This window comes from Vanellus vanellus (genome assembly GCF_965231255.1).
Source record: "Vanellus vanellus genome assembly, chromosome: 11".
Lineage (NCBI taxonomy): Eukaryota > Metazoa > Chordata > Aves > Charadriiformes > Charadriidae > Vanellus > Vanellus vanellus.
Window position 1 is genome coordinate 1,403,655 of NC_138916.1, and position 20,949 is coordinate 1,424,603.

The 20,949-nt window shown below is 54.7% G+C and overlaps 1 protein-coding gene across 1 annotated transcript; it reads left to right on the forward strand.

Moving 5' to 3' along the window:
• Positions 1–493: 493 nt before the first annotated feature.
• DUOX2 (dual oxidase 2) lies at positions 494–19,387 on the forward strand (the record flags this gene model as incomplete). Its single annotated transcript, XM_082488923.1, has 33 exons — positions 494–539; positions 1,260–1,343; positions 1,877–2,041; positions 3,155–3,342; positions 4,487–4,688; positions 5,222–5,388; positions 5,473–5,533; positions 5,670–5,766; positions 5,936–6,023; positions 6,393–6,495; positions 6,831–6,994; positions 7,418–7,584; positions 7,763–7,881; positions 9,217–9,354; positions 9,671–9,784; positions 10,397–10,599; positions 10,835–11,020; positions 11,448–11,673; positions 12,380–12,473; positions 12,712–12,887; positions 13,156–13,225; positions 13,711–13,806; positions 14,774–14,952; positions 15,833–16,063; positions 16,300–16,399; positions 16,517–16,566; positions 16,698–16,825; positions 17,035–17,188; positions 17,735–17,967; positions 18,130–18,288; positions 18,449–18,604; positions 18,689–18,817; positions 19,265–19,387. The coding sequence occupies 33 exons, from the start codon at positions 494–496 to the stop codon at positions 19,385–19,387; spliced, it is 4,596 nt and encodes a 1,531-aa protein (XP_082345049.1).
• Between the last annotated feature and the right edge of the window lie 1,562 nt (positions 19,388–20,949).

Below are 20,949 nucleotides of genomic sequence, written 5' to 3' on the forward strand. Positions count from 1 at the left end.
CCATCATGTTCACAACTGGGTTCTGCTTGGATCGGACAATGCATGGGCAGAGAAATTGCCAGCTGAAATGTGTCTATTTCTCTAATGAAGAGTGTGTTTCTGTAATGGAGCTGGCGCAGCTTAACGTCTTCCTGCTGTGGATGATGAGTTGTGAACCTACAGGTGGGGTACTCCGAGGCAGGTGTACTGGTCCTGCGCCAGCAGAAAGGTCTTCTCAGGCCAGTTGACACCTCCTGACAAACCTTTCCCAGGGTGATGGTGTTTTATGTGCCCCCTGCCACCTCCCCACAGCCTAAATCGGGAGATACTTCTGATGCACGATGGTGGCAGCGGGGTTTTACCAGGCAGCAGAAACCACAAGAGGGAGCTGAGATTATGGTCTGTGCATGTTCCCAGCCTCCGGGAGCAGCCCAGCTCCAGCTCCCTCCTTCTCCTCTTCGTTTGCAGGTCACTGCTTCTGAAGACCCAGAGGCCGATGCAACCTTTGGGAATGATGTTGAGTTTCACCGTGGTTCTACTGGTGACGTGGACCTTGGGAGGTAAGCACAGTTTCAGGGAAGTGGACCCAAGGGGAGATCCTGGATAGTTTCTGCCATGGGGCATCGTATCAGAGGTGGGGATGAGTCCACTTGTGATAAGAAAAAAATGGACAAAATGCCGAACTTCCACAGCCTGCAGGTTGGGAGGCTCACCTACTGCTGTCCATATGTTTATATGCTTATTGCTTATATGTTTATACAATGGTTATATGTGTTTGTGTTTATACGTTTATACAACTCATAATCAGGAACCGGAGCTTCTTGTTAGCATTATAATAAAAGCAATAGAAATTAACTCAAAGGAAACAAAGGATATGTTTATTGGCAAAGGCTGATGCTGATGCACAACGCACAGAGGAGAGCCTAACTCCAGTGTCAAGGCCCTTGCTTGACTCACATGGGCATTGTGGGGGTCAGAAGTAAGGAGAGACTTCTTCTGATACAATGAGACAGAAGGAGAAAATGAAGATGCTTTGGGAGCAGGCTGGTGGGGGCCAGAAATTGATTTGGGGAAAGCAGGATCACAAGTGTGAATTTCTAATTTTAGACATTGCTTATCCCTCAAAAGGAGTGCAAAACTTGTCTAAAAAACTGTTTGTACAGGAAGTTTCAGAAAAAAATATGGGAAAATATCACCAATATAAATATAATTCTGTAATGGAGATGCTAATTTCATGCATTTTATTTTGCTGCTTACCAAGTGGGTCTGGTCTCTTCCAGGAGCCCAGGAGAGCATCTCCTGGGAGGTCCAACGCTATGACGGCTGGTACAACAACCTGCTGCACCACAGCCGTGGCTCCGTGGGTGAGTGCCAGGCCTGGGGATGGGGATGGTGGGACAGGGTGAGCTGGCACTTTGGCATCTGGCTCACTTTACGACTGAGAGAGAAACCCTTTCTGACTTGAGCCTGAACCAGACAGGTGACCAGGCAATGCCATCTCCTGCTTCCTATGGTGTTGGCAATCACCATGTCTATGCAGAATTTCATAGTCAACATGGGCAGCTTAAAATTACTCTAGTTACCCACTGGAGCACACCACCAGGAGGCCATGTGTACCTCCAGGAAGCAATGGGTATGCACACGGACTAGAGAAGGACAACTGGAAGGGAACATGCCCATGGAGGATCCCTTCTAGTTTTAAGAGGACTGATCCCGGTGTTGCAAGAAGTTTTGGGTGTTGGTAGCAAAACTTGTGTGTACTTAGCCACTAGAAGCGTCTATGCCATCCTCTCGCTCTCTTCTGGGCCCCTTGCATATGTTGGTGTACCCCACTATTGCCACCTCTCCCATCTGTTGGGTGCCTCCGGACCCACACCATGTTGCTTTGGTGCTGCAGGTGCCAGGCTGCTGCGTCTCTTGCCTGCCAACTACGCGGATGGCGTCTACCAGGCGCTGCAAGAGCCCCACGTGCCCAACGCTCGTCAGCTCAGCAACGCGGTGGCACGGGGACCCTCCGGGCTGCCCTCCAGTAGGAACACAACTGTGCTGGCTGTCTTCTTTGGTAAGAGCTGGGGCCTGGCACCAGGTGGAAGAATGTTGGTTTGGGTGGAAAAATGTTGGTTTCGGTCGAAAAATATTGGTTTCTCGCACCCCAAGGCCATATGTCTGAGTACCCCTCACCCACCGCATCATGGCAGACCCACACCCGAAAGATAAAGCCTTGGGTATCACTATACCAAAGTACTCTACAGCCGAGAAAGTTGGCGTGAATTTTCGGTGACCTTTGGCAGTTGCCACAAATACTGATATTTGTCATTTAGGAACTTCTCATTTGTTTTAGCAGTAGAGTTACCCCATTGAAAAACACCTGACAGATGCGATAAGAGCCGCACCATGAGTGATTGCTTTGCAGAAGTGCTGCAAGTTGGAGCAGTTTTTGCGGTCACTCAGGAGCTTGGTGTGGTCTTGGGCCTCCAAGCCCAGGGTGGCTGTCTCTGGGGAATATGCTCAGCTCATTGAGAAAACAGGCTGAATTTGTTAAAGAAGTGGAGACAATTAAATCTCCATACAGCTTAAGGTTCATACATGTCCCTGGATACCTAAGACAGTGCGTTTGCCCCCAAGATGGGCCACAGGAGGGGCAGACACTCGTGTGGTACCATTTAGCTTCTCCCTACAGGTAGTTTTTCCCATCACATGAAAGCTCAAATGGGCCCACAGCAACAGCAGTCACCAGGCTCATCAGCAGCCTCTACCCTTGTCCTTGAAGGCCACAGGCAAGGAGGAGCTTGGGGAAACGGCAGCTAGATGCAGAGCCTTGCTCTTGGGAAGTGGTGACCAGCAGATGGTCCAGCTGCTGGTCGTCTCTGAACATCTGCTGGCTGGGTTTCTCCACCCTGGTCCCTGAATGACTCTACCCTACTCATGAGGTCTGGCCAGGGGCACCCAGAGCCCTTTTCCTGTGGACTGCAGCTCAGCACATCTGGGCTACAGCCCAAAGTGACATTCACAAAGTCATGGAGCAAACCAGCAGTGAAGGCAGGGAAGGAAACCACTCTTGCTGCACAGGGTGATCCCCTCAGCCCACGTGCAGCTCAGCTGACCACCATCAAGTCCTGCTCCAGGTGCTGGTAGCAGTCGTCCCAGTTGTTGACCGTGCTTGGGTCTCTGGTAGGTTTCCATGTGCTCTCGGACATCCTGGGGACGGAGAAACCTGGCTGCCCTGCTGAGTTCCTGAACATCCACATCCCATCCGGAGACCTTGTGTTTGACCCCTCAGGCACTGGAGAGGTAGTCCTGCCTTTCCAGCGCATCGACTGGGCGATGGAGACGGGGCAGAGCCCCAACAGCCCCCGGGAACAGGTAGGTAGTGTTCCCTTTGTTCTTTGCCTTTCAGCTAAACTCCTCTTCACCCAACACTGGGGTCTGTAGCCGCCAAGGTTGTGTTTGCAAAAATAAAAGGAAAGCACCGTTGCTTCCTTAAAAATGCACGTCTCTCAAGTGTTTGAACCAACAACAAATGAACCCAAAGCATAACCTCTGACATTTGTGGTTGCTCAGGGTCACTGCTTTTCTTGGCCAAGTAGAGCTTAATTACTTTCGATTTGCCTGTGTCGTCTATTTTTATGCAAATGTGAGTACCTTGCACGCTTTATGGAGGGCAGAACAGGAAAGGGTAAAGATGGAGCGATTTGCAGTCTTCCTTGGCTGCCAAAGTTTTTATCACTTCAGTCAAGTTGAGCAAAAGTAAGGCTGTCTGTATCTGGTGAAATAAGTGATAACAGGAGCCTTTTTAGTACAAGTGTAATGAAACTCCATAACCAATTTATAGACTTGTGCCGCTTTTAGAAGGTCAGTAATCATGACACTTTTTTTTTTTCAGCACCAACTCTTACCTTTAATACTTTTCACAAAACTGAGCTGGTACTGTCATAAAGTTGTAAAGCTTCTCCGAATTTCAGTCACTTTGGAAAAAAAACAAAAACAAAAAAACAAACAGATTTCCCCCCCAGTTTCTCCGTATTTTGCTGTGCTGAGGCTGGATGTGTTCCCAAGCCTATGTGCTTTTTCCTTCATGCTGGGAAGCTTCCCAATCCAAACCGCCGAAGCAAAATATCCCCCTGAACCTTTCACATGACAAACCACGAGGAGACCAGATTAGCAAGTCATGTTTTTAGCAGTATTTCAAACCTTTGAAAATTGAAAACTCCAGCGTGTTTTCAGACTAAAAAGGACGTTTTCATGAAAACGTTTGGCGGGGGAGATACGCAACATGCCCAAATGTACTTTTGAAAAACCTTTTCCTGTACCTGGCACTCCATCCTGCACTTTGCATAGAGATTATCAGTGTATATATTTGCATCCTGATAGCTTTTGTTAAAACAGGGGATGGGGTGGGTGCTTTGCAACCTGGGGTGAGGGGGTTGGGGCTTTCCAGACCTTTATTTCGCACCTTTCTGCTGAGACTTTAGCGCCTGTTAACGCCCGTTCCCTGTGCCTGCCCTAGACCAATGAGGTGACAGGCTGGCTGGACGGCAGCTCCATCTACGGCCCCTCGCACTCCTGGAGCGATGCCCTGAGGACCTTCTCGGGGGGACAGCTGGCATCGGGGCCTGATGAGCACCTGCCGAGGGAGACAGACGGCAGGGTCCCCATGTGGAAGGCGCTGGATCCATCCACGGGACAGGGCGGTCCCCAGGGGATCTACGGTAATGGTGGCAACCTCAATGGGTTTTCACCTGCTTGGCTCCATCCCTAACCAGGAGCGGGAGGGCCCTGGAGCTGAGTCCAGAGGGGACCCCAGGAAGGGCAGGGGCGTGCGTTGAGCTGGGACATGTGGGTCAGGAGTCCCGTGGGAGAGCAGGCTGTAGCAAAGACATGCTGTGAACTTAAGGTGCTACGTGCCTATAAGGCAGGGGGTCACTTCCCAGCCGACATGCAGAGACCGGTGGGTGCCGAACCCCCTGATCCGAGGCAGCTTCCTCCGGGGAAAGGGGCTGCCGCTGACAAAAACCTGCTCAGCTTGCTTTGAATTCCTCACCTGCCCAACCTTTGGTCCGTGCTGGGGGCCCGGTGCTGCTTCTCACTCTCTCGGGCTGCTTGTCTCCTCGGGGAGGAAGGCAGGGCGAGGGGACGAGGGCATGCTGCAGCCACAGGGCTGGGGGTCCTCCTCTAGCCGCAGGCAACGCTAGACGCAGTGGTGGCATCCCCCATCCATTGACAGTCCTGCTGGCTCTTGCAGACCTGGGGAGCGCCTGGGGGAACGAGAACCGCTTCCTGCAGGCTGAGAGCATCGCCTGGTTTCGGTACCACAACCACCTGGCCATGGCGCTGGCCCGGGCGCACCCCACCTGGTCCGATGAGGACCTCTTCCAGCATGCTCGCAAGCAGGTCATCGCCACTTTCCAGGTGAGGGATGGGATTCCTCGGCTCTGCCGGGACCCCCAGCATCCTCCCCGGTGCTGGCCCTGACCCTGTTCCCCTGTGCCCTAGAGCATCGTGCTGTACGAGTGGCTGCCGACCCTGCTGGGAATGAGCGTCCCGGACTACAAAGGTGAGGGGCACGGTGGGCGATGGTGTGCAGGGAGCCGGGGTGGGGGGACCGGGGGAGCTGGTGGATGGGGTGGGAGAGGGAGCTTGGCCCCCTTTCCCTCCAGCCTGGCTGCTGGACCGTGGCTGCTGCCCTGCAGGTTACCAGCAGCACCTGGACCCCAGCATCTCACCGGAGTTCGTGGTGGCTGCGAGGCAATTCCTGGCCACCATGGTGCCGCCGGGCGTTTACAAGAGGTAGGACCAGCCCAGCGGGGTGGTGGGAGAGCAATGCCCGTGCTGGGGAAGGGGATGCCTGAGCTGGGGTGGTGGCTGGGGATGGTCCCTGTCCCTTTCCTGCATCCTGCATCAGCCTGGGGCAGCCCCAGGCAGGGGCTGTGGGTCCAGCCTTTCTCTGCTGTTCCAGAGACACGCAGTGCAGCTTCCAGAACGTGCCAGGCCCCGGAGGCTCATTCCCAGCGGTGCGTCTCTGCAACAGCTACTGGAGTCGAGAGGTATGGGGAAGGGAGCACGGGGGTCCTGTGAACATGGCAGGCTGCCCAGGGAAGGGGGGGCGGGCTTCATTCCTTGCTTTACATTACAGAGGACCTCACAGGGGTCTGAAAGGGAAATTGGGTGTAGAGCATGACCGCCAACCAAGGGGTGTGAGATCCTCCCCATCCAGACATCCCCACATACCGTCTCCAGCCACAGCAGGCTCAGACCTCAAGGTTGAGCTGATGTGGAGAAAATAAGCCTGGAAAAAGTCCCTGGTCCCCCTACAGCCAGGGTCCGCACCCCTATGGGCACCACTTCAGGGGTGTGGGGCTGCCCCATGTCCTCTGTCCTGCGAGAAATCACCTGCTCTTCCCATCTACCCTCAGAGCACCAGGCTGCAGCAGACAGATGACGTGGACAACCTCCTACTGGGGATGAGCTCACAGATTGCAGAGAAGGAGGACAACATTGTGGTGGAAGATCTCCAAGGTCTGCATTCCCCTGCACTGCAGCTGGCGCATCGGTGGGGGATCCTCTCTCCCAGGGCTGTGCAGGGGCTGAGGTGGGGAGGCCTGTTCCATCACCACCACCATCAGCACCCAACTGCATGCTTATTGCAGCTTCAACCTTGTTAATGGAGGTGCAGAGAAGCTGCAGGGCATGTTAAGCATGTTACTGGGAGTGTCCTGACAAGGGCATGGAGATGATCTCCATATTTATCATGGCCCATGGCAGAGGGACAAAGCCAGTCCAGCAGCTATGGGGGCTGGGGTTGCTCCTCCAGCTCTGCCTTGGCATCACTACAGCTTCAAATCCACCCACAGATTACTGGTATGGGCCCCTGAAGTACTCCCGCACCGACTACGTGGCCAGCTGGCTTCAGCGCGGGCGTGACCTTGGCCTGCCCACCTATAACCAAGCCCGGGAGCGATTTGGGTTGGACCCTCTGCAGAACTGGTCAGACCTTGCCCCACACCTGGATCAACAGGTAACAGGGAAATGGTCTGGGCACAGAAAGTGTGTGGGTCAAAAGACGCTGGGACAGGCCAGGCAGTAATTGGCTTCTCCAGCAACATAGGAAGAGGGACATCACTGCGTATCTTGCCCTAGCTCATTTTCATGCCTGCAGGGCTGTTGCATTGGAGTAACTGTGTAATTACATGGCATGAATAAATATATCCTGCCCCAGTGCTGAGCTCCTGTGCCGCTCCTCCTGGGGCTGAGATGCTCTGGGAGGGATGCTTAGTTGCTCAAGTCCAAGCCAGGAGGTCAAGGCTTCATGGGGCTGAGCATCCTCCCAGCCCACAGACGTGTGATGCCTGGGAAATGCACGTTCCTCGCTCCTCCTGAGGCTTGCCAAGGCTTCCTGAGGCCCTCTGCTCACATATGTGCGGTGGGGGTTTCCGGCCAGGTCCTGGAGGAGGTCGCTGCTCTGTACGCCAACAACACAGCCAGGCTGGAGCTGCTCCCCGGAGGCATGATGGAGGCTGACGGCTCCCTCTTCAGCGCCATCATCCTGGATCAGTTTGTGCGCCTGCGTGATGGCGACAGATTTTGGTTTGAAAACACCAAGAACGGGTAAATGCGTCTTCCCCATCTTCCCCACTGCTTTGCCAGCCCCAGTAAGACATAACAACTGGAGGAAAAAACATCCTCCAGTTTACTCAGTTCCTAAAACAGCGTGAGGAGCAAATCCCTGCTGCTGCCAGACAGTGACACCCCAGGCCAATGTTTGACCCCACATTTTTGTCCCCAGGCTGTTCACAGTGGACGAAATCAGGGTGATCCGTAATACCACCTTCCATGACGTCCTGGCTGCTGTCACCTACGCAGCCCCCACAGACCTCCAGCCCCACGTGTTTGTCTGGAGCACGGGTGAGTGCAAATGGAGGGAGCAAACGGCACCAGCAAGTTAGGGAGGGAGGCGGACCTATCTGGTGACACAGCCAGTGACTCAGTGACACAGGGACAGCATCGGGCTGGCAGTTTCTCAAACCTGACACCTGCTTTGCCCCTAAGCCAGCAAAATACGCGCACAAGGCAAGGGATGCTCGTAGGCAAGGCAGGCAGTGCTGATGTTGAAAGTGGGCTGAAGTCCCGGCATGTGCATCGCATGAGTTCTGAAAGGATCTCTGGGTACAAAAATGCAATTGATGCGCTGTGAGGTGGTGGCTGGGGTTAAAACTCAGCCTCTGCCTACCCCACGTTGTGTCACGCGTCTCACTGACCTGTCCTCTAGCTCCTTTTATACACATGTGCACACAGGTCTGCAGGTTAAACTGATGAGTGACCTGAAACATAATGAAGTTAGAGATGCATTAAGCTCTGCGTACCATAACTGTGTATCGTTGCCTACTTTTGCCTTTAATTGCATCAACCCCTGAACGTGCCCTGGGTGCTGTCCCACAATGCCCACTCCTGCCCGGCTTTGCTCTCAACCAACAGGGTTGTTGGTTAATCATGTTGGTTAATCAGGGCTGCTGGAAGGGCTGGCCAGGCTTTCTGCAGATGGGGTTGCAACAGCAGCATGAACTCTGCCAGGCGGCTTTCAGCCTGGGGAGGGCTCAGGGCTTGCACCCCAGCATGTTTTTGGGTTCCCAGCAGGCTAGGAGCAGCCTAGTCCCATGCTGATGTGCACCCTTCACCCTGGTGCTCCTCTGTGCCATCCTTGAAATGAGCTTTCCTCTCCCCACGGAGACCCAAAAAGAGTCCTGGTCCACGCTTAGGGTGAGGTGTGGCCAAACACAGCAGTATTGCCACACACTTCCCATTTACCAAAATAGTTTTATCTGGCGCACGTTCCAGCCCTTGCGAGGTGTTTGGTTCCCTTGGTGTATGCTCTCTGCAATTGCACTGGAGGACTCCCTGGATTTGTAGCATCTGGATGAGCAGAGGCTCTGAGCCACGATTTGCTGTGGCCCAGGGTGCTTCTTGCTCAGCCCATCCCATTGAGAGACGTGATGGTGCTGAACTCCCAGAGCGCTTGAGCCCAATTCCGCGCTTGTTTTGCTGTGGCAGGCAAAGGTCCAACCTGAAAACAAGGGTTAACCCTTAAAATCTGGAGTTTAATTCAAACATCCCAGTTTTGCAGTGCTCCCTGGGTCACTTGGCAATAAACCCACCAGCATCTTAATGCAGAGGTCCCTGGGGACGATGGAGGTGAGATGGGTAAAGGTCGGTAACACTAACAGCCTGTCTCCCCCTATGCAGGGGACCCGTGCCCCCAGCCCCAGCAGCTGACAGCTCAACAGTTGGCCAACTGCACACCCATGGTCGTGCTGGACTACTTTGAAGGCAGCGGTGCAGGCTTTGGGATCATCATTGTTGTCCTCTGCTGTCTGCCTTTAGGTTTGACACTCTGTTTCTTTACCCCTCTCCTCTTCCACTGGAGAAAGGAGCCGAGTGCCCATGGACCAAACACCTTCCAGCAGTAGCTGCTGAGTCTTGGCCACTCCTGAGGTCCTTGAGGTGGCGTGGTCCTTGGGCATCAGATGGAAGCAAGGCTTTCATGGTGCTGCCCTGCATTAAATAAAGCCATGTAGTGTTGAACTGGGGGTGGCGGGGAAGAAATAAGCCCCTGTCTGTCCTGGTCGTACTGGTGGTGCTGCCAAAGTGGGAAGGAGCTTTGTGGTATCTCATGCTTTCTTCTCCTGTGTGTCCCCAGTGACGCTGTTTGTTGCCTGGATTGTTGCCATTCTCCGCAAGAGAGATTTCAAGAAGCTGCAGAAGAAGCAGGGCACCAGCGTGCGGAGGGAGGTGACCGGCGACGCGATACACGGTGAGGCAGCACTGTTGGTCCTGTGATGGTGCCTGGTGATGTTGCTGAAGTCAGGGCACGTACCGAGGCAGGGCTGGGCTTGGAGCTTATTTCCAGACTGGATGAAAGGAGAAACTGTTTTCCCAGGAGAGTAGTCAAAGCAGTGAAGCAGGTAGCCCAGAGCAGTTTGTGCAGTCTCCATCCTATCCAAGACCAACCTTGAGCAGACTGGCCTGACCCCATAGCTGGTCCTACTTTGGGCAGGAGGCTGGGCAAGAGACCCTTCCAACCTGAGTCCCTTCCAAACCAAGTCATCCTATGACCCTCTAATTACAACCCTCTCCATACCTTACATGAAGGAAACCTGTATAGAGCAATTCTGTCAGTACCTCCAGGACAGGGACTGTATCTCCTTGCTCTGGACGCTGGAAAAGTCCTGCCTCCCTGCTCCATGGTCTGGACTCCTCCTGTGTCCATGTGCTTGAGCTTTGCGGTTGGGCCATCATCATTTTTCCCTTAACATGTGTCTGGTCATGCAATCACTCCCAAGCTGCAACTCAGTGAAGGAGGTGCTGGGATAAATAGGAGCACAGTTGCACCTTTCCAACTGAGTCCTGTGCTCTCTCCCACCAGCCATGGAGTGGCACGGTCCCAAGACAGACAGCTCTCCCGTCTACATTCAGCTCCAAGCTGACAAAGTGCTCAAAGTGCTGGATGGGAGAGGGTCTGTGCTCCGGGTCATCAGCCTGAAAGCCCATCAAAGGGTGGAGGTGATTCTCTCTAGCAACAAAGGGAACAAAGCTCTGCTCCTGAAGAGCCCCAAGGAGTACGACCTGGTGAGTACCATGATGCCTGGGCCCTCCACCATCCTCTGCCACTGGTTGTGCGCACCATGCACCACTCAGTCCTGGGCACTGGGAGCAGTGTAGGGCCCTGAAGGGTGGTTGTGGCTTCCTGAGAACCACCAGGTCCAGCTCATACCGTGGGGCGACCGCTGTGGTGAAGAGCAGCAGCATTCACATCCCAACTGAGCCTCTGCTGCTCACAGCCGTTCGGTGGGGTCTTTTGCAGGTGCTGCTTTTCAACCAGGAGGCAGAGAGGAGCAGTTTCATTGGGAAGCTACGAGGCTACTTGGAGCAGAGTGGCCTTGATCTCCATATGTCTGAGATGAAGGAGCAGAGCCTGATGAAACGGGCAGTGACTCAGGAGCAGAGAAAACAAATTCTGGAGACTTTCTTCAGGCACCTGTTTGCTCAGGTATGTAGAGGTGTGGCAGGCTCTGATGCATGGAGGAAGGTATTTCTGTATTGATTAAGCAATGAATGTTGCTGCTGTTGCTCTCCACAAGACCTGGTAAGCCATGCACAAGGAAGTCGCCAGTACTTTGAAGGACCAAGGGACATTTTGCCTTGCAGAAGACAAAGGGAGTGCTGCTGTGGTGATATAAGTGTCTCAAGTTGCAAAGAGACTTTTGGATGATGTAACTGAGATCTCCATAATGGCCAGTGGTGTTTAGTGTGAAAGTTACGTGGTGTAGGAGAAACACGGGACTTCCTTGTGGCATCCGCCGTGAGTTTTGTGCGAGGGGAGCCACCGGTCTTTGTGCAATAGGTCAGGCAAGTGAACAACAGCCTTCTGCTCTGCCAGAACTCATGGGATTTCTTTTGTGGCACACAACCTGCAGGTGCTGGAAATCGACAAGTCCGATGCCGGAGAGCTCAACTTTGAATCTTCACAGAAGGCAAAGGAGTCTCTGACCTGTGAGCTGAGCAGGGCTGAGTTTGCTGAAGCCCTGGGGCTCAAAGCCCACTCCATGTTTGTGGACTCCATGTTCTCCCTGGCTGACAAAGATGGCAATGGCTACATCTCCTTCCGGGAGTTCCTGGATATCTTGGTGGTCTTCATGAAAGGTGGGAGCTGGAGCTGGTTGATGTCTTTATCTGTTGCCCTCAGTCCTGTTTCTAGGCTCCGGCAAGGCTACCAGCAGAGTGAAGGATAATATCCATCCAGCAGGTCAATCTGTAGACACTCCAACAGATTAAAATTCCCTTCATTTAGGACAGCTTCGTCTTGAGTTATGGGGCAGTGACAATGTAATTATGTTTTTTGTAAGACTGTCCATGAGGGGAGCTATCCCAGAGCAGGGATTTGCTGATCTGTTGCTGCTATAGGCAAGTCTGGTCCGTCTTCTGAACAGACCGTGCATCCTGTCCTTGACAGGTGGTAACGGCCATATCAGATATCATATCTGACTCCCCCCGAAATGACCACTGGAAAGGCAGATTCATAGATGGAGGTTGTGAATGTCAGATCCAATCAAAGCAGCTCCCAGAGAAATCGTTGCTGCGCAAAAGCACATTTTGAGCTTGAAAAATAATGCACAAGAAAGAACGTGTACCTACCTGATTTTTCACCTGGCACTTGAGAAAGTCAAGTGGAAGGGTGGCGTGTTATTCACCTTCAGTCATTGTTCAAGCTGAGAGCCGCAGTGTGCTTTTCAGAGCTGGGTGAGGCTTCACTACTGCAGGTCCAGACTCTCAAAGACAATGTTTGAAAGCACTTCTGCTGATTAAAGTAGGATCTTGTTCTTACTTCGCCTCTCTCCCTCCCCACCAGGGTCCCCAGAGGAGAAGTCCAAGGTGATGTTCAGGATGTATGACATTGATGAGAATGGGTTCCTCTCCAAGGAGGAGTTTCTGAGGATGCTCAGGTACCTCTCCTCAACTCTCTAGATGTTTTCATGATGTCTGTAAACATAGATGGCTTCAAAAGCAGCTCTCAGTTTCTGTGCTTCACTCCCCAAGGGTGCTATGTGAGAGCAGATGGGCTCAACACTCGCAACCAAAAGCCCATTTCTCCTGTGAAACTGGTCTGAGGCTTTGCCCTGTGCTATTAGAAGGCCTCACACTGTGGTCCTCTGAAGTTCCCGTCTCCTCTCCTTGCTGCAGGTCCTTCATTGAGATCTCCAACAACTGCCTGTCAAGAGACCAAGCAGAGCAGGTGACTGAGTCCATGTTTCGGGCTTCGGGGTTTCAAGACAGGCATGAGCTGACATGGGAGGATTTCCACTACATGCTGCGGGACCATGACAGTGATCTTCGTCTCACCCAGCTCTGCATCAAAGGTCAGTGGGTGGGAGCACTGGGTCATCCCAGGCCCTGCAGGACTGGAGGAGATGGGCAGCGCCCAATGCATAGCTCCCAAATCTTGTCCCATCAGCTTCTCCAACCCAACTGCAGTAATGGGGCATCAGCTGCCGCCCCACGTGTGACATGTTTGGGGCAGCTCAGAGCCTCTCCCCACCCTACCCCTGCCCAGGGGAGGTGCCTAAACCTTTGTCCACCACGTCCCACACACTCTAAACAGCTGTTTGTCCTTTTGGTTCCTGAAAGGTGTCCCTGAGGTGCTCAAGCAAAACCTGCACAACCGGGTCTCCTTCATAAAAAAGAAAGAGCCGAAAGGGTAAGCTCTCCTCCTTGGTCTTGCTGCTGCCGCTATTTATTCTTCTCTTTCTGCCCTGATGCAGAACTGTCCTTTGCCTCAACTTGTCTAATAAATGCTCCCACCGGGTGTTCGCACACCCAGCGCTGGGGGAGGGGGACGGCCGCGCTGGGACATGACCATGAGCAAGCCAGATGCTGCGGTGGGACTGCTGCCTGCCCCTGGCATCCAGGCAGGCCGAGGGGAGGAACTGCCTCCCGCAGAGCCCCCGTTGCATCCACTACATGGGGATGGGAGTCCTACCTTGCTTTTCAGAGGGGCTTGTTATCTTGCAGTGAATCCAGCCCACGTACCATGCAATTAAAGTTAACACAAGCAGGCCTGCAGGAAAGAGCTGGACACCTTCTCAGATGAGCCTGAGATGGAAAGTGGAGGAATGGGGAAAATTTTGGCAAGCCCTTCCTGCAAGTCCAGCTTTGGACTAGACATAGCTCTCTTTCCAACAGGACCATCTCAGATGAGGAGAAAGACCCGAACCTGAACACCGTTAGCCACTATGTGGAGCGAGAAGGGCAAGAGCTGAGGAAGAGACCAGGCAGAAAGTGAGTACGCCCTTCTCCTCGGAGGTTGCACTCCTCAGACTCAGGTTCAGCTCATTTGCTGTTTCTCACATCTCTGTGTCAGACCAGGGAGTTCTCCCATCAAATGGCACTGCCACAAGGAGCCAGCCACCCCCGTGATGGTGGTGCAACGTAGGGAGAGGATGTGAGACCACCCCTGCCGGAGATACCCCAGCCTTCTGGCACTTCATGCTGGCTGAGGAGCAAGGGGAACAGCCCCATCTTGGTGGGGACGGTGCCGTAGCTGGGTCTGGTTGATGTGCCTCTATTGAAAAGTAATGAAATCATAGAATCATAGAATGGTTTAGACTGGAAAGGACCTTGAAGATCATCAAGTTCTAACTCCCCTGCCATAGGCAGGGACACCTCCGACTAGACCAGGCCAACTGAAATGGCCAACTCCAGAGCTCGGGATAGTTTTTAGAGTGTCTACCTTGCCTGCAGAGAGAGGCTTTGCCCTGGCAGGTCCTGCCTGCGCCCCTCTGCCCCTTGGGATGCTGCTGTGGGCTGCCGGCAAGAGCTGCAGGAGACGCTCCCGTCCTCACTGCTGTGGCAGCCTCGAAATATTTCTACAAGGAAGAAGTTAAGCAGTTGTTATTCAGGGCCAGGATATCCTGATTTGCCTCAACAGCTCCAAGGACCTTCCCCTACCCTGGATATCAGTCTGGAGGGTTGAATATTACTATGTAAATTGTCTTTTACAGTCCTTATCTATGGTTTATGAGTCACTATCTGCACTTTTTTTATCAGTTTTCAAAAGCGTATAGACTGCGGGATGACCTGAGATTCACTGTTGACACAGTGCTCTGCAAGTCACTGCCATTACCGGTGTGCAGAGGTGGTCACAGTGCTGTACAGGGAGGAAGACGTAGATCTGGGCAGCGTGGCCCTGCGCCATATCTGAGCTGGCTAAACCCCAAAATCACACCCGCCCTCCTGTATTTGCCAGGGTGAATCAGTACCAGCTGCATTTATACACCGAAGCCCAACGGAAGAAGTACGAGCGGAACAAAGTTCAGCAGAAGATCCAGGAATTCAAGCGCTTCGTTGAGAATTACCGGCGCCATATCGTCTGCGTGGTCCTCTTCTCCGCCATCACCGCTGGCCTGTTTGTGGAGAGAGCTTACTGTGAGTGTCCATCCAGCCCAGCTGCCCTAGATGCAGAGAGGGGCATGGACTCGGCTCCTTAAAGCTGATGGTTGCATGGGGCATGCTGGGGTGTGAAGGGTCCCAGCACAACTTTGGGCAACAGAGTTGGTCCTCCCCTGAAATTACCAAAGGATTACTGAGGTTGGCCGGGACCTCTGGAAGGGTATGGTCCAATGCTTTGCTCAGAGCAAGGCCAATTTCAAAGCTGAATCAGGCTGATGAAGGCCTTGTCTAGAGAAGGTTTGAAGAGCTCTGAGGTTGGAGATCCTGCCACCTTGTTGGGCCTGTGCTACTTTTTGACCGTGGTCCCTGTGAAGAGTTTTTATTTTATGTCAAACCTGAATTTCCTTCAGTGAGGCTCAAGCTGTTGCCTCTCATTCTTTCACTGTGCATCTCTGAGAAAGAGTTTGCCTCTCTCCCCTCTGTAACACCCATTAAGTGGTTGCAGACAGCCACAAGGTCTTCCCTGACCCATCTCCTCCAGCCTGAACAAGCTCATTTCCCTCAGCCTTTTCCCTAAGCGACGTCCTCCAGCTTCCACCCATCCTGCTGGCCTCCACTGGACTCATTCCAGTTTGTTGACACCTCTCATAGTGGAATACCCAGCTGAGGACACAGTACCAAGTTGCAGTTTCATAGCGCCCAGCAGAGGAAGACGATGCCCTCCCTTGACTTCCAAGGAGACCCTGTCACCCAGCAGCTCTGGGGGGGTCTGACACAGAGAATCGTGCCCCTGTCCCCACACAGCTCCATCCCTGCTGACCTTTTCTCGGTGGAGCCATGCTGTCCCTTTGTTGCAGGAAGGGTCATGGCCCCCAGTGCCAGGCGCCTTGACATCTCCTCTGCTCTCTCTCCCCAGACTATGCCTTCGCATCCCCCAGCACTGGAATTGCACAGACCACCTTTGTGGGGATCATCATCTCCCGGGGATCTGCTGCCTGCATCTCCTTCATGTACTCCTACATCCTGCTTACCATGTGCCGCAACCTCATCACCGTCCTGCGGGAGACCTTCCTCAATCACTACATCCCCTTCGATGCCGCCGTGGACTTCCACCGCTGGGTTGCCATGGCAGCCCTGATTTTCTCAGGTAGGTGGGCTGCTGGGCGATGTGCCACCCACCAACCACTGCTAAAGCAGGAGGCCCAGCCCATCATGGCACAGCAGGACCAGGCAGAAGACCCATATGGAGCTTGGAGAGACACAGATGCTTTGCACCAGACAAGAGGAGGAATTGCCAGGACCCTGGGCACATCAGCAGGGTCTGTCACAACTCCACCCACAGCAACAGTAATGCTTTTCTCTGCTGGTTTCTGTCTCTTACAGTGCTCCACACTGCAGGTCATGTTGTGAACGTCTATATCTTCTCAGTCATGCCTCTCAGTGTGTTGTCCTGCCTCTTTTCCAGTGTCTTTATGGATGACGGGTAGGTGAAATTCAAAGCACAGTCCAGATAAGGTGTCCTGGGCATGGAGGGGAAAGAAAGTGGAAACCAGGAGTTTGCTCTGGCCATTCCATGGTGCAATCTCTTTTCCCTCTCCAGGTCACAGCTCCCACAGAAGTATTACTGGTGGTTCTTCCAGACTATTCCAGGTGAGAGCACCTGGCAGGCAGACCACCTGCACAGCCATGCCCAGGATGGGCAGCCCTCTGCCCAGCCCAGGTGGAGCTCCTGCAGGGCTGCTCCGATCCCCCCCAAAACCTCTCAACCCCTCCTCACACAGGCATGACGGGAGTGCTGCTGCTCGTGATCCTGGCCGTGATGTACGTGTTCGCCACCCACCACTTCCGACGCGTCAGCTTCCAGGGCTTCTGGATCACCCACCATCTCTACGTGCTCCTCTACGTCCTGGTAAAGCATTTGGGCTGGGAGGGTGGTGCCGATGCATCACAAGCCCGTGGGTCAGCCTGGCCAACTAGGTGAAAGAGCTGGGGAGGTCCCAAGGGAGATGGTGGCCGCGATCTTGCCTCCCCGCTGCTGCTGAGCTGTCACCAAATCAGACACGGGGTGACGGCTTGTTGTGCCGAGTGCCATGCTGATGGAGGCTGCTCCCTGCCCAGGTCATCATCCACGGCAGCTACGCGCTGATCCAGCAGCCCCGCTTCCACGTCTACTTCATCATCCCAGCTCTCATCTACAGCGCCGACAAGCTGCTCAGCCTGAGCAGGAAGAAGGTGGAGATCAGCGTGGTGAAAGCCGAACTCCTGCCCTCAGGTACCACATCCCCCCTGGCCACGCATCCGGGGCTGCAGCGATGGAAGAAATGCAGCTACCATCCCTGACGGCTCTGAGATGGCAGCAGTTCCCAACCTGGGTGGCACATAGGTGACTCTGGCCCCAGGAAACGTCCTGCTGGCAGTCACACATGCTGGTGGCTCAGGCTGGCACCTCCAAGAGTTAGCTGCATCCCATTACACGTGTTTCCCCAATGCCCTTGCAGCACCCCTGCATGGCAAGGGTCTCCTGTGCCAAACCCCCCAACAGGTAGGGAAACTGAGGCACGGAGCTCAGGCCATCACACCCTGGGATCAGTTATTTACCCAAGAAGAACCACTTGGCCCTGGGGCTGTGCCCCAGCACAGCCTCTCCATCATCCTGAGCCCAGCGCCTGGCTCCATGGCTTGTCCCCAAGCCCCTTCCCACCCTGCACACAGCTCTAAGGCTCCATCTTTCCTTGAGCCCACTCATCTCCCACAGCCGTTCCGCTCCAATGCTCAATGTCTCCACCTTAACGAAGCCCCCATCCCTGTCCTCCCCTAGGTGTCACCCACCTCCGGTTCCAGCGGCCGCAGGACTTTGACTACAAGTCTGGGCAGTGGGTGCGCATCGCCTGCGTGTCCCTGGGCACCACCGAGTACCACCCCTTCACCCTGACCTCGGCCCCACACGAGGACACACTGAGCCTGCATATCCGGGCTGTGGGGCCCTGGACCACCCGCCTGCGGGAGCTCTACTCCCCCGAGAGCCTGGCCCTCATCGGCAAGATGCCCAAGGTGAGCCCTGTGCTGCTTCTTTGGGGACGGGGACATCCAAGCCCAAGAGCATCTCAGGAATGGGTTGTGCCCAGCCCAAGGCACTTCTCCAGCCTTGAAGGTGGCCAAGACCTGGGCAAGTGGAGGAGGGAGATGCTCTGCTGATGGCTGACTCCCTTCCAGCTCTATTTGGACGGGCCCTTTGGGGAGGGCCACCAGGAGTGGAACAAGTTCGAGGTGTCAGTGCTGGTGGGAGGAGGCATCGGGGTGACGCCCTTCGCATCCATCCTCAAGGACCTGGTCTTCAAGTCATCCATCAACTCCAAGCTGCTGTGTAAGAAGGTAAGTGGAAGCATCAGGAGGACAAGAGCCCTCCTGAGATGCCTCCTGCTGCTGGTGGCCTCTTCAGGGGCAAAATGCCCCACCACCCAGCTGGGAAGGAGCCCCATGGATGTGCATGGGGTGCTGGCCCCATGCTGAGCTTCGTCCTCATGTGCCACAGATCTACTTCATCTGGGTGACGCGCACGCAGCGGCAGTTTGAGTGGCTGGCGGACATCATTCGTGAGGTGGAGGAAGCGGACAGGAATGAGCTGGTCTCCGTGCACATCTACATCACGCAGCTGGCCGAGAAGTTTGACCTGCGCACCACCATGCTGGTGAGCCTGACCACCCACCGAGGAGAATGCCATGCCCTGCTGGGCAGTGCCGGGCCATCTGACATGCGCTGATCTCTCTTCCAGTACATCTGTGAGCGGCACTTTCAGAAGGTGCTGAACAAGAGCCTGTTCACGGGGCTGCGCTCCATCACCCATTTCGGGCGCCCTCCCTTCGTACCCTTCTTCAACTCACTGCAGGAGGTGCACCCCGAGGTCAGTGCCTGGGGACAGGAGGGGGGCACCCACTGGCCAGTGTGGAGGACTGATCCCAGCCTGTCCCCAAGGTCTTGAAGACCTTGGTGGCATCCACACCAAGGGCAGGGGCAGAAGGGACATGAACCCCGCTTTGCCTCTGGAGCCCAGATGAGGGTCACCAATGCCCCACACCAGCCAAAATGGCCCCCTGCCCCCCCCAGCTGTGGTGAGACCCCAGCTGCAGCCACTGCCAAAAACTGGCAGAGACCTTGGGGGACCCCATCCTTCCTCCATGGCCCCAGTGGGTCCAAAAGGAGGTGACAACCACCCTGAAAGCCTCCTCAGGCTGGGACAGACTGCTCGGCTGGTGTCTTGAGCCCAAAGCTGCTGGAGAGCAAGGGGCCAAGGGCTGGGGGGAGAGCTGGTGCTTCTGGGTTCGACCCCTTTGGCTCTTTCCTTCCCCAGGTGCAGAAGATCGGGGTGTTCAGCTGTGGCCCGCCTGGGATGACAAAGAGCGTGGAAAAGGCTTGTCGGCAGCTGAACAAGAAGGACCAGACCTACTTTGCACACCACTATGAGAATTTCTGACCCTACCCCGTGCCGTTTCACCCCCGGGCTGAAATCTTCATTGGAAACATGTCTTCGACCCCAGCACCCATGCGGCGATTCTTTGGGTGGCCATGGCCCTGGCCTTCCACTCCACCATGGGCAAAAGCCATCCGTGGCCAAGAACATGGATGCTGAGACCCGCGGAGCTGAGACCAGCATGCGGTACACCAGCAAAGCGTTGCCATCCCAGCATCGCCCCACATGGTCCCAGTGTGAGCCCCTGAGCCCAGGGCATCCTGCTACCATCCACTCACTCCTCCAGGGTCCGGTTGGAGTGTCCCAATGTAGAAAACCCAGTGTTCAAGTCAAGCCTGGCTCTGCCACCTTAATCCCATGAGACAGAGCCCGTGTGCTGCCGGGTCACACGGGGAATGGCTCTCAACGGCTTTGGGGAACGGCTCGGTGCTTCCGCGCAACCTGAATTCACGGCACTTTGCCCCAAGACCCGAGCAGCACGCACATGGGGTGAGGAGCCAGAGAGCTCTCCACCACCCCTCTCCTTGAAACAGGCTCAGCTCTCCGAACGCACTTGTTTGTGGCCGCTCGTTAGCGCTCCGAGCCTTACCTGGGTTTGCATAGGGCCTTAGTTGTGTTTGCGTTGGTTTCTTTCAGCAGCGTCACCATCCTTTGATCAGGGATCATTTGTGCTTGTTTAACTAATGCCTGGCTTTGCATCGCTGGGCTGCGGCGCTCGCAGGCTGTAACTGAGCTTAAATAAAGCTGATTGATTGAAATTTTAAGTCATTTTCTTGCCTCCTTGTAGTTGGGTCTCGGTCACCTGGAGGCTTTGCAACACTTGTGGCACAGTGCTGGCCTTGCTCCTGTTACAGAGTTTTTGCAACAGCCCACTGGGGAATACAATCACAGAATGGTTTGGGTTGAAGGGACCTTAAAGACCATCCGGTCCCATCCCCTGCCCTGGGCAGGGACACCTCCCACCAGCCCAGGTTGCTCCAAGCCCCGTCCAACCTGGCCTTGAATACCTCCAGGGATGGGGCAGCCACAGCTTCTCTGGGCAACCTGGGCCAGGGGCTCACCACCCTCACAGTCAAGAATTCCTTCCTAATATCTAAACTAAATCTCCCCTCTTTCGGTTTAAAACTGTTCCCCTTTGTCCCATCGCTCCCCTCCCTGATCCAGAGTCCCTCCCCAGCTTTTCTGGAGCCCCTTTAGGCACTGGAAGGGTCTCTAAGTTCTCCCTGGAGCCTTCTCTTCTCCAGGCTGAACAACCCCAACTCTCCCAGCCTGTCCTCCCAGCAGAGGTGCTCCAGCCCTCGGATCATCTTTGTGGCCATCCTCTGGCTCCGCTCCAACAGGTCCATATCCTTCTGCTGTTGGTGGCCCCCGAGCTGGAGGCAGCACTGCAGGGGGGTCTCCCCAGAGCGGCGCAGATGGGCAGAATCCCCTCCCTCGCCCTGCTGGCCACGCTGCTGGGGGTGCAGCCCAGGTTAAACAGCGAGTTTCCCCTGTGCTGGTGATGCACATGGCATGAAGTGGGGTGAGATACCGATTCGAGGCCAGGCACAGCCCCTAAGACTGTC